This window comes from Schistocerca serialis, chromosome 7 (genome assembly GCF_023864345.2).
Source record: "Schistocerca serialis cubense isolate TAMUIC-IGC-003099 chromosome 7, iqSchSeri2.2, whole genome shotgun sequence".
In the NCBI taxonomy this organism is placed as follows: Eukaryota; Metazoa; Arthropoda; class Insecta; order Orthoptera; family Acrididae; genus Schistocerca; species Schistocerca serialis.
In genome coordinates, this window is record NC_064644.1 from 93897582 (window position 1) to 93911517 (window position 13936).

Genomic DNA, 13936 nt, shown 5'->3' on the forward strand with positions numbered 1-13936 from the left:
GTCTGTTGCATTTCAGTCCAAGCCTCTGGAGATGATAATCATGTGCGGAGGAGGTGGGCCTGCTTGTGTGAATAAATGAGTATGTGTTTCCTTTGACTTTGGCCGAAAGCTGAAAATGTAACAATTTTTTCATTGTACCTCTCTGCAACTCGGCATGACATCTCATATGTACGGTGAGTACCAATTTACCTTTTCCTTATATAGTTTATATATAACATCACAAGTGTCCTTGCCTTTAAATGGGTAGAAGATGACAGCACCTGGAGTGTGGTCGGAGGGTGGCTAGGAATATAGGACAGGTCTTCCATCTGGGCCAACCATATGGGAATGAATCATGTGTGCAGGATTGGGATGGACAAGGATAATCTGTGGATGAGTGTGTGGTAGAACATTACTTTGAGGGATGCGGGTAGGACTTTAGCTAGGTTAGCACCCATCTCGGGGTACGACAAGAGGTAGTTGAAAAAATTCTGGTTGGTGGATGGTTAACAGGTTTACTGGTGTCATAGGAGCAAATGGTACAGATTTGTTTGTGGATGAGCTGGATAGAAGAATCCATATAAAAATTTCATCAATGAATATGAACCAGAAAAGAGATTTTAGGTGTTGACTGGGTAGGACAAATTCCTCCAGATGGCCCATAAAAGTTGACAATGGACGATACCATGAGAGTTCGCATGACAGTACCATGGAGTTGTTTGTAGACATGGCTTTTGGAACTGAAATAATAGTGGGCCAGGATGTGGTTGGCTACGAGGATTAAAAAGAGGTGGTGGATTTGTTATCAGGAGGATGTTGGGAAAGACATGGGGGATGTTGGTGTACAAGGATGTTGCATCCACAGTACCCTACAAGGAGTCTGGTGGTAACAGGTCAGGAAATGTATTGAGGTGGTGAGGAAATGAGCACTGTGTTGAATATAGGAAGGGAGGTTACAAACAAATACCACAAGAGGCCACTACCATACAGGCACAACCACTCACTGGGCACCACTCAGTTTTGAGCAGCAGCCTCCACATAATTACACTACAGAACACAGCCTCCACATAATTACACTACAGAACACAGTTCTGGCCTGAAGATTACACTCAGACACAGCAGTCGCTATTTATGGAGTAATAGGACAGTCAGTCACGAGGGTCTGCACGATTACTTTTAGTCACAGTGAGAATGTCACAGACTGCTAAAGGACACGAAAGTTATTTAGTTTTCATAGTTTTATGTGTAGGACATCCAGTGCCACATATCAAACTGTTACCAAAGTTAAGTACCACACATATTAATAAATGTTATTGCTTATTACTTATTTTCTAGTACTGCCCTGTCAAGCAAGTGTTTAATTAGTAGGACTAACATGCAACTGCCACCCATTTTAATGAACTATAGCAATAAACAAGTTTTCTGCTATGATGGATGTTTGAGGTGAATTAATGGTAACATTCAGTTAGTTACAACATTCCAACACTTCCACTGCCAGTAATGTAATTGATCAGATTCTTTGTCCACAACTGGAGCCTCTCTAATCTTTCTTGCTTCATTGGAAGACATGATGGGAAAGTGAGACATGTTTGTGCAGACATAGCGAGTAGTTAGAGTCTTTGTAACTCATGTGAGCAGATGGATATTGTACGAGGGCAGTTCAATAAGTAATGCAACACATTTTTTTTCTCGGCCAATTTTGGTTGAAAAAACCGGAAATTTCTTGTGGAATATTTTCAAACATTCCCGCTTCGTCTCGTATAGTTTCATTGACTTCCGACAGGTGGCAGCGCTGTACGGAGCTGTTAAAATGGCGTCTGTAACGAATGTGCGTTGCAAACAACGGGCAGTGATCGAGTTTCTTTTGGCGGAAAACCAGGGCATCTCAGATATTCATAAGCGCTTGCAGAATGTCTACGGTGATCTGGCAGTGGACAAAAGCACGGTGAGTGGTTGGGCAAAGCGTGTGTCATCATCGCCGCAAGGTCAAGCAAGACACTGTCTGATCTCCCGCGTGCGGGCCGGCCGTGCACAGCTGTGACTCCTGCAATGGCGGAGCGTGCGAACACACTCGTTCGAGATGATCGACGGATCACCATCAAACAACTCAGTGCTCAACTTGACATCTCTGTTGGTAGTGCTGTCACAATTGTTCACCAGTTGGGATATTCAAAGGTTTGTTCCCGCTGGGTCCCTCGTTGTCTAACCGAACACCATAAAGAGCAAAGGAGAACCATCTGTGCGGAATTGCTTGCTTGTCATGTGGCTGAGGGTGACAATTTCTTGTCAAAGATTGTTACAGGCGATGAAACATGGGTTCATCACTTCGAACCTGAAACAAAACGGCAATCAATGGAGTGGCGCCACACCCACTCCCCTACCAAGAAAAAGTTTAAAGCCGTACCCTCAGCCGGTAAAGTCATGGTTACAGTCTTCTGGGACGCTGAAGGGGTTATTCTGTTCGATGTCCTTCCCCATGATCAAACGATCAACTCTGAAGTGTATTGTGCTACTCTTCAGAAATTGAAGAAACGATTTCAGCGTGTTCGTAGGCACAAAAATCTGAACGAACTTCTCCTTCTTCATGACAACGCAAGACCTCACACAAGTCTTCGCACCCGAGAGGAGCTCACAAAACTTCAGTGGACTGTTCTTCCTCATGCACCCTACAGCCCCGATCTCGCACCGTCGGATTTCCATATGTTTGGCCCAATGAAGGACACAATCTGTGGGAGGCACTACACGGATGATGAAGAAGTTATTGATGCAGTACAACGTTGGCTCCGACATCAACCAGTGGAATGGTACCGTGCAGGCATACAGGCCCTCATTTCAAGGTGGCGTAAGGCCGTAGCATTGAATGGAGATTACGTTGAAAAATAGTGTTGTGTAACTAAAAGATTTTGGAATAACCTGGTGTATTTCAATGCTGAATACAACAACCCCTGTTTCAGAAAAAAAGTGTGTTGCATTACTTATTGACTGCCCTCGTATTACTGTGGAACTTGAATTACTGTGAATCAGTTGTTTTGAGTATTTAAAGAAAATCCATACACTACCACGACTGAACTTTTATTATTTAGCAGTTAAAGACACACATCTAACAATTACAATTTTTGAAAGTTCCTGATTTCTTTGTATAGGAAAAACTCGAGACAAGGATCATACCCAGAAGAAGATAATGTACCAGAATATTAAGGAAAATCCTAGGTAATAGATGGGTTGATGGACAATGGCGAATGAGAGCAAATGAGGACTTGTACAGCAAGACAGAACCTATCACAGCATCCATTAAGAATAGATGGTTATTATTTTACGGTCATCTCATGAGGATGGACGGTGACTGACTAACAAAAAGAATATGGAGTTTCATCCAATGTAAGAAAACAAGGGCGAGATTGTTTGAAGAATGTGAAAAAGATCTTAGGCAGATTGGTATCTAAGAGAGAGAAATTCCTGACAGGAACAAATTTAGAAGATTGGTGAACAACTACCAAGGTTTTAAAATGGCATCAACATCCAAAATACGTAGAGCACCTTTGCTCGAAGAGCAGGCACTTCTTGGTGGGCTCAGAAGATACTGGCAGGAAGTCAACGCTGGAACAAGAACAAGACCTACATACTAAAATGAGATTGGTTGTTACCACGCAGTCCACAGAGGCTCAACTAGGGGGTGGGGGTGGGAGGAAAGAGTAACAGATTTATAATTTATCGATGTGAGCATTACTTCTTTCAAGTTGAAGCAAAATGACTAACATCAACTAAAAGCAATAAACATGTTATTGAAATGTAACCTTCTATTGAAAGATCACATCACAATAGGCAAATGCGGATTTTCGAAGCATACTGCATCGAGGAATTCCACTCAGGGAATCAGCTGAGTAAAATCTTTGTTTGGGAGCTCTGTTTTGACAAATATCTTACCTGCCATCTTCTGATGAAGCACATGGACTCTGCCAGATGCTGCTAAATACGTTTCATCTCCCAGAACTGTACTAGGTGAGCCAATTGTGATTGCTTGGAAATGGAAGTCCCAGGTTGTGGGAGTAGAGGTAGTGGGAGAGTGGTTGTGCACTGATTCCTGGGACTGCCATTCCATCTTGTCCAGTGCTGGTGTTCTGATATCGAGGAATGCTTCTAGTGAATTTTTGATGCATCATTCTCAGAGGGGCCATGATGAAAACTGGTGTCTGTTCATGAGATTTTCGGGAACTCTTCATTCTACTACTTTTTTCATTATAAAATCCAACATAGCATCTTTATATCTTTGAAGTTGAATACGTGTCCTCAAAGATGCTATGCTATGCTGTGCTGCCTTTGACTCTTCTGTGTAGCTGTGGCAGACGTTCTTCATGTACTCTTCACATTTCTGAGAGATGCAATGTTGCATTTTGCCAGTGTATTGTTGGCCACAAGTGCACGTAATGTGTTCATGCCAGGTGTTTTAGTCCCAAGAGATATTTTGTGGCACCCAGCAGGGTAGAAAATTTTTGTCAAGATCCTTGCAACCTTGGCAGAGGGCATATGGTAGGAGCAATAAGCCTTTGTTGTCAACTTGGGTGTTTTCCTTCTCTTCCATGATCTGTCATGAGAGTGTGTTTTATTTGCATCCTCAGAGTAGCTGTCCCAATGGAAAATTTCATATAGATGATGTAACATAGAGGGCCAGCTTCATTTATGACAGAGGGCTTGGACTCTGGGCATTAGCATGGTGAGTACAACGAAGTGCTACACAGGATGATGGCAATTAGCTGCATTTAGGTAGTCTGTATGTGTCTTCTTACAGTATAGAGTGCTCGTATGCACTTCATTTAAAAAACACTTTCAAATTTGCTGGTGATCCTGTAATTCTGTTAGACATGGCAACACATTCGATCAATTTAATGGAATAGGTATTGTCTTGAAGAGAGGTTATATGATGAACACAACAAAAGTAAAACAACAATAATGTAATGTAGTTGACTGAAATCAGCCAATGCTCAGGAAACTGGATCAGAAAATAAGACACAAAGTAGTAGACAAGTTTTGCTATTTGCATGGCAAAAAACTGATGATGGCTGTACTAGAGAGGATATAATATGTAGACTCACAATAGCAAACAATGCATTTGTGAAAATGATAAATTTGCTATCAAATATAAATTTAATTAATGTTAGGAAGTCCAGTGAATAGCTATTTATCTGAAACGTAATCGTCTACAAAATCGAAATGTGGCCAATAAACAGTCGAGACAAGGGAGAATAGAAGCTTGTGAAATGTGATGCAACAGAAAAGTGCTGAAGATTAGATGTGTAGATCAGATTACTAAAAGGTGGTACTGAATCAAATTGGGAAACAGAAATTCATAGCACAACTTGACTCAATAAAGGAATTAATTAACAGCATACACCATGAGGAAGAGAAAGTGTGTATATGTGTGTGTTTTGGGGGATTGTACAGGAAAACTAAGACTTGAATAGAGTAAGCAGGTTGAAACTAGATGTAGGTTGCAGTAATTATGAAGAGACTGAAAGGACTTCTGATTCATTCAGTCTCAATTTATAACGAAGTAGACTGTGAATACAGTTTATTAATCCCTACTACTGTGCATGCACAAAAAGAGAGTTCTTTAACACTAAATTACGGATGACTAAGCATTCAGAATTAAATGACTAACTTTTGTAAACAAGAAATTGCTCTTATGAAGGAATAAGGGATAAATTACTTTGCGGAGCTACTATATATTATTGACACTCTCTGCAGCGTGTGGTCTAGTAGTTAGTGCCCCGCCTCTAGATTGCGGGGCCTGGTTCGATTCTCAGGCAGGTCAGAGATTTTCTTTGCTCATTTGTGTTGTCCTAACCAGTTTCTCTCACCCTCATGTGCAAATTGCCGGAGTTTCATCAAACAGAAAGACTTGCACCAGGAGGCCAAACAACCCTAGATGGGGTCCCCTGGCCAACAATACCATACTACCATTTCATTTTTTCATTATTATTACTAATATTTTTTAGAGAAAACAATGTTTTCTACTATTTGTTGAGGATTACCTCTGCCTATTCAAACTGACCTTAGTAATCAAGTCTTTCATTAATCAAGTCTTTGTATTTCATTAATTACATCTGGAAGTCGTCTTACTCAATTTATAAGTAGCAAATAGGTACATAAACAATATCCGGAAGACTGTAGCTCAGATTGCAAACTTGCGTCCTTCAGAAGGTAACAACAAACACAATATTGTTGTTTTCCTTTTTATTTAAAATACCCCATCATTTTCTTCTCTTAAACTTTTTTTACCTAAATGAATTACCATCCAAAACTGATGTATCAAGAATGACTCTTTTCTCACTACGGTGTGTGCACATTTTCTATCGGCTGAAATTACCATGTTCTAACAAACATCATTTGGAGAAAATTTAATGTATGAAAACTGACTGACCTCTTGCTAAACATCCATTTATAAGTAGTCTCACATAAATCTTCCTTCAGCGTTAGGTTCAAACATAGTTTTGGGGTGTACTAACTACATTGCATTACATCAAATACCAAAAAGTTATATTAATATTTTATTCTCTGTTCATATTCTAATTGCAGTGGTGTGAGATGACATACTTTTGCTATTGTTCTACAGGTTGATATTTTGAGATAGTAAAAAGAGAACGAAGATGCACTTCAAGCTTGTAGATATAAATAAAACAGTTTTAGTAAATAAATACGCAGTGTCTAAAGTATAATAAATAAATAAATGACATGTTTTATGATTACAGAATTACAGAGTGTGGTTAAGACCATTTAATATTAATAAATTCTGCATTTTTATAAATGTAAATAAAAAAAATCACATATCAAAAGACTACTATATGAATAAACTGATTTCACCATTGTGTCGCACCATATAAAATATTCCTTCCAAAGCCATTAATTATTTAGGACTTCATACTTCAATTTTTGCACGCTTCAGCAAATTCACCTGCATAACAGGTTAAGCCTCCCATATACCTAATAGCAAAGGAGTTAGGTGGAAAGGTATACAGTAAAATCTCATCACAACAAACAATTTCATCAACATACATATCACATTTCTTAAAGAAAATGTCTTATACCTACTGATAGAGTTACATGCAAGTCCAACATTAAATATTATTTTCAGATGTTTTACCATTATACTGGCTTAAGTAACTGCATGGTAGGTAAACAACACAAGGCAGTAAGCGTCTATACATTATCTACAGCCATGCTTACTAGGGAATTACTTTAATTGTATAACACGTTTAGATAGATTTGTTGCTTTGAGATTCTACTGTGTTAAGAAAATAATAGCAGCCAATGACACTTCCAACACTGTAGCTGTTATTATTACTACTTTAAAATACAACTCTGTAATCACTTAAATTGGAAAATTCATGTAATGTACTGCTGCTACAGAAGTAATAAGGCGCAAATTGTTTCTTAAGCATCTACTATTTTTTGCAGAAACAAATAAAACTGAAATTTATGAAATTACAAAATACATCGGAGCTGCGCAAAAGCAAATGGAAGTGATATCTTACATGTAATGGGCAAGGTACAATGTCAGAACATATTGCTCATCAAAGAAAGACATAGATTTCTCTTTTTAACACATTATTCACTGGAATTCACTGATGACAATGATTGTTTCCCCTCTTTAAAAGTACTGCTGTTACTGAACTTGAATATTTACACATTAACTTAACTATTTCAATATGCTAATACTTGAGTATTCAATACTCTCATGGGCAAATGTACAAAATAAATTACAATTACGATACTTCAGTATTTCATACTGTACAATCACACATTTACATTGGCTGTAAACATTATTATATGCATCAATACATCGAATATATTAAATGCTGCACTGGAGATTTCAACAATATAAAAAAATTACATTTGGCTAAGCCACTTTTCCTAACACACATTCAAATGGACAAATAACAAACTTGGCATGCAGAAAAATAGTTTCCACTTTTTCATTTCTGACTAGCATAAAAATAGACTTTCTTTTTTTTTTTACCATATGAATTATTCCTTAGACCTAAAACAAAAATTAACATCCCTTAAATCGACCGAGCGTTGCAATCTTATTTTCTCTGTCCACACCCATATAACAGAAACCAGTACAGATTTAGCATCCATTTTGTACTTTTTGTTTTCTTAATGGCTAATAATATTAGTTCATAAAAGTTCATCTATTCTGCAAACATTAATCTGTCTCTCTCTATCTCACTCACACACATACATGCACACTCACACCCAAATACATATTCCCCCATTTATATACAAACTGTAAAATCACAACACACATCTCTGTACGACAATAGCCACCGGACTGTCCAAATAAAATATCAATAAATGTAGAATGTTACAACTTATACATAAAACAGCTTACAGCTGAAGATAAGTCAGTTAAGAATTACAGTGCCAATATGGCACTTCACAAAAAATTCTAATGAAAGTCAAATGAGTACTTGCATGTTACTCCTAATGTACAACGTAAACAAGTATTCATTAATATAAGTAAAATGAGAGTACTCTGATAAGTTTCAGTGGTCTATAAGGAACTCAATTAGTTCATAATGTGAGATATGTGTTCTTTTCTGCCTGCCATAACAAATATAGTACATATTCACATATTCTTTCATCCTCCATCACAATCTCAAGTAAACATATACTGATTTTTGGCTCTATAAATCTCCTTGGATACTATATACCAGTTATATGTCAAGATAAGTGCTGTCTGCATATTCCATTCCATTGTACAGTGGGCAATTAACTGCCCAGACACACTCAAAACTGTAAAGTAAGTCTCCAAAGCCATCACAGAAAATATACCCACTGATAGCTGCAAGAGAATTCTGCAGCTATGTAAGTGCAAGAAAACTCACAAGTCACAAATTGAGAAGGTCTACTTCAGGATTTTAGCTTATTCATGTAACAAACCCTCAGATGGATGGTCAAATGATGCTTATTCATTAATTGGTATTTCATATCAGGCTACAAATGCAAGATGCATATGTAGCAATTCATGTGTGCACGCACACGTGCATGCATAGTATGTACGCACGCGCCCGCCCACCTGCACACACACACACACACACACACACACACACACACACACACACACACCAAAAAAACACACCACAAACAAATTCTAAATGTACATGTAAGAAACAAACTAATGAGCCAAGGGGCTATTAAGAAGCTCATTATGGTGGCAGAAACGAAACTAAATGGCATGTCACTTGCTGTGACGTAATTTGCATCATTTGCACCATCTGGGGGTGGGGGTTGGGACACTCTTACCACAAAGAGCACTCCATATGCACAACAAACATTGCCTCATATCATTTCTAGCAACTCTGATGTTTTTACATCATGAGTGGCTTCCACACCAAAAGGTACAAGCTAACACGAAGTATCATCATATGTTATACCATTTTACAATCTAGCATATGCCAAACTCCAAGGCATTTTCAAACCTAACTTTGTAAAATAAATAAATAAATAAATAAAACCAAATTAATCACAGATTAAATCAAAGCACATCACAACTTAACATATACTTTACAGGTCTGACTGGTATCTTTCTTTAGTCAAAACACAAATATGTTTTGAATGATGGAAATTTGGTAGCACACTTTGACAAAATATTAAAAATATGAAATAAGTACTGCCTGAGAAATGTCAACCCGTGGAGCTGGCTTATAACCACAAACCTCATTTTCCCAACCCCCACTACAGGAGCCATTCTCAAGGATTCAATATAGTTGGCTTTTTGCGATGTCTCCGACCTGGTTCCAGAAGGTAAGAGAGATCTAGGGGCTGTTTACTGGGCAATCTTGCTAAGAGGCGAAGTAGTATGAGATTCAGACGCTGTCTCTGGCTTGCTCTCTGCAAGTAAAACAAAGCGAATCACTTAAACAAAAGTTTGCACTATGAGAAATGTAATGATAAATCTCAATTCTGAGTCACAATAAGTATCACCAGAACAACATGATCTCTCTCTCTCTCTCTCTCTCTCTCTCTCTCTCTCTCTCTCTCTCTCCCCCCCCCCCCCCTCTCTCTTATATACAAAAATCTTTTTTTATAATTTTATGTAATATTACAAGTAAAAATAATTACAAATGATTTTGTTTGAAATGTGATGGAAACCTAGCAGCAATAGTAGAGAAAAGAATAACACAATTTATACATTTCTAGGTTACAGTCCTGATAAAACATTGTTAAATTTTTTATGTTACACCATGAACACAGAAACATTACATTTATTTGAGTGTGTCTCAACTGAGATAGGTTAGCACTAATTGTTTTCTTCTGTGAATCTCTTATCTTTGAACCCTACAAGAGATCACCCAAGTCCCCTTCACTTCCATAACATTCATTTCTGAGGTTTCAGCCATGTCAGTCTAGTGGTAAAGTACATGCTTGGAAATCTCAAGGTTGCGGGACTGCATCCCACTAGGACCACGGAGTTTTCAGTCTGCGTTCAATCTCATCTTCACCCCTCAAAAATGTGAGGAGTCACTAGGAACGACACGAGGTTCAGATTTCAAGTTAAGCTGTAGGTCCCATTCCCTCGGCTGGATAACTGGGGTAGATCAGGGACACCAAATCTGTTGAAGTGGTGTTTAAGACTTGCACCTGGCCACTGACCCAGGTGCAAACATTATTATTTCCAAAGTCTGACCTCTCCAAAGTTACACATGTTGTGATACACATTTGAGTGGTAATGCACAGTTTTGTTTGTTATTTCCTGTCATCTGTGTACCATACAGTCTTTACAAAAGCCCATAAGCATTTCCAATCTGTTGTACAATGTTGAAGAAAGACAGGATCCAAAGTCACTTCTCACAGTACAGTCTAAATTGATAAATTTCCTTAAGTTCACTTAAACTATGCCATAAACATTAATGGGAGTGGTTCAGGGTCATTTGAGTTATACTGAAGATCATTGTGAGCATCTGTTCAGTAAATGCAGAGAGCTTTGGAAGTGAAATATGCTCACAAGCCCAAAATGTACTTTTGTGTGGTTTAATTTTGTCACTATTTCCTTTGAGTCCCTCAACTTCCACTTATTTCCTGCCTGCTTATCCGTTTCAGACTTCCATTTTTGATCACTACACCACCAATCTTTTACTAATTTCTTTGTCTTGAGGCTAGTTGGGGCAACTTTCCTTTCCAACTATTTATTTATTTGAAGACAACTACTCACCATATAGCTGACACATTCAGTGCTCAGCAGGCAAATAACAAGATTGAGGATACTGCTTAATTTCAGACAATATCCTTACCTACACCACAACTACCACTGTCCCAACATTGTAATCTGACTGGAGTATGAGGCTGTGTCAGGTGGATTGGGTGAGAGGAGAACAGAGGTGGGAAAGGAACAAGAAATAATAGAGAGAAGGGTGCTTGAAGGGTGAAAGGAAGAGGCTGGAAAGGAACAGCACAGGAAATGTGGCTTAGGTAGGGTATTGGGGGGGGGGGGATAGAAGAGAATAAAAGAGAGACCACAGGGAGATGAGGAGAGTTCATCACCCAGTGACAGAAAGTGCTACAAAGCACATGTTGACTTCAATAGCTGCTTCACAGCCCGTGTCATCTAAGCCCTCTGCTTCCAGCTTCTCTCAATTACAAAGATGGGAAATGTGCTAAGAAAGCATGCTTCAATTCCACAATCCTCCTAGCTTCAATCTCCACTAGACTAGACCCTGTCTTTCAACCTAATCTACCCTTGTACCCACACATCCCACTCCATTAATCTAGACTCACATTTTCCTCTCTGCTGTCTCCACTTTTATCATGTGCCACATACAACCACATCTACCTGCCTCACTGCTGCCTCACTCACTTGTTGCCTTTCCACCTTTTCCTTTCAGCTGTCAGCCATCCAACAAAATACCTCACCCAAGTCAGGCAGCAGCACTGAGGCAACATAGTCAGTCAGGACAATGTACCCATGCCTGTGTGTGTATGTTCTGAAAGACTGATGTGGAGGAGGACAGCATGAAAGATTAGGTATGTTTTTAATCTCGTTTATGTGGCTATGACCACTCAATGTCTCAGCTGTATGAAGAACAGTTAACTTTACTCATTGCATTATTTGTTTTCCAGTCAGGACCAGGTCTTTCCTGTATCATATTACTAACTTCTTCACTTTTATTAGTTACCGAAAAATGCCATTAAAATGTGTATCTTCAGCATAGGCCCAAAACCAATATAATTACACATCACTATGACATTGCAGGCAAAACTCCACACAGAAAAATTTGCTGGAAAACACATAGATTAGGCAGCGAGACTTGTGTTGCCACTCATTCAGTTGCTTTTGGACAGTGCCCCCAAAATTTGTAGGAAAAAGAGTTCCGATTTTCATGGAGAACTATTTATTTTTCTCACAGTTACAAACTCTAATACTGAACAATCCAAAGAACAAAATAATAGAGCCATCAAACTCATGTTTTTTTCCATGAACACTGTTGCTTTGTGCACACACATAATTATTCTCCAATATTCAGCTTCTCTGGTGCATCACCAGTCTTACCAGGAGGAAAACCCTTAAACCCCTCCCATTTGAATCCCACATTATTATTATTATTATTATTATTATTATTATTATTATTATTATATGCACTAACAATTTTAACATGTTTGACAGTTAATTCTTAAGTCTTTCCGTATCAAACGGGTTGCTCAACTCCAGAATTTACAGATAAATTGATATTTTGTATCACTACACAAAAAAATTTAATACCTCTATATAATGTTGCCAATTTACGACACATAAAGAGTTACAGAATGAATTTTGAAAGAAAAAAGCTGCAGTGCATAAATATGTGGCAGGCTTGAAAAAACATTGTTTTCTTCTGTCTAAAACAACCTATGTATATCAATTATCATGAATATGGATTATCTAACACCACGGGTAAATTCTGTCAAAAAGTGACACTACAAATGGTCTAAACTAGGGCACTGCTTGTTTTTAATAAGGAGAAGGGCTTAGGTACTACAACAGCTTTAAATGATGATGATTTCTATATGTATTTGTTTTTAAATGACACACGTGACTGAATTCTTGAAAAATAAGCTAAATTTGGAATTGGAAGTAAAAGAGTTAGAAATGGCTAAAAACTGTTTGGGGATGGAAATCAAATACGATAAAATTAAAATGAGTGTACACGTTTAAGTCAAGATCATACTCATTAGCTGCTGGAAAGGTTCAGACTGTAAAACTGTAAACACTTTTACTTAAACTAAACTTGATTTTCTAAGTGAAAAAGAAAACAAGGTTTATGATGTTGCTTATCAAGTCTGAAAAGGTAGCTACATGTATTTGTCTATACTTACAACAGCAGATGTTTCTTTCGGTGTGAGCTATTTAAGCCAGTATTCTGACATGAACTAGAAATGGGTTAAGAGAATTTTGAGCTATTTTAAAGAAACTAAGATTTATTGTCTTCAAGTTTACAAAAGGGCATTTAGAATATGTGGTTTTGTAGATGCAGATATGCAAATTGTTCCTTCAACAGGAAATCATACAATAGTTTTATTTTTAAACCGTGTGTCTCTGCAGTTCTATGGCAGAGCGCTAAACAGGAAACTGTTGCTCTTTCTAACACATGGGCTGAGTATATGGCTCTTTCTGAGTTTTGTCAAGAGGCCATTTATTTAAGAAGAGTATTTTATCGACTGATAAACTGTAACAATTGTGTAACTTTGTTTAATGGTAACCAGAGTGCTTAAAATTTGTCTTTTGATATTTAGTATCATTTTATAAGGGAAGTAGTATCCAACAAAGTCGTAAAAACATTTGACTTACAGAAAAATGATATGCCAGCATATATAATGACAAAAGTATTAAGAAAAGGAAGACATTGTGAATGCCTTGATTGTATGGGTCTAGGTACTTTTAAGACAGCCATCTGAATGTTTTGAAGTGGGGGTGCTGAATTTA

At 37.9% G+C, this 13936-nt stretch overlaps 1 protein-coding gene across 2 annotated transcripts in view; it reads right to left on the reverse strand.

The window, feature by feature from the left end:
* Positions 1-6511: 6511 nt before the first annotated feature.
* The window catches only part of LOC126412618 (histone-lysine N-methyltransferase ash1), a 328316-nt gene continuing 320891 nt past the window's right edge, over positions 6512-13936 (reverse strand). For both annotated transcript variants that reach the window (XM_050082287.1, XM_050082288.1), the window contains one exon: positions 6512-9870. In XM_050082287.1, the coding sequence (XP_049938244.1) occupies positions 9730-9870 (141 nt within the window). In that variant the 3' untranslated portion in view covers positions 6512-9729. The remainder of the gene's footprint in view (positions 9871-13936) is intronic.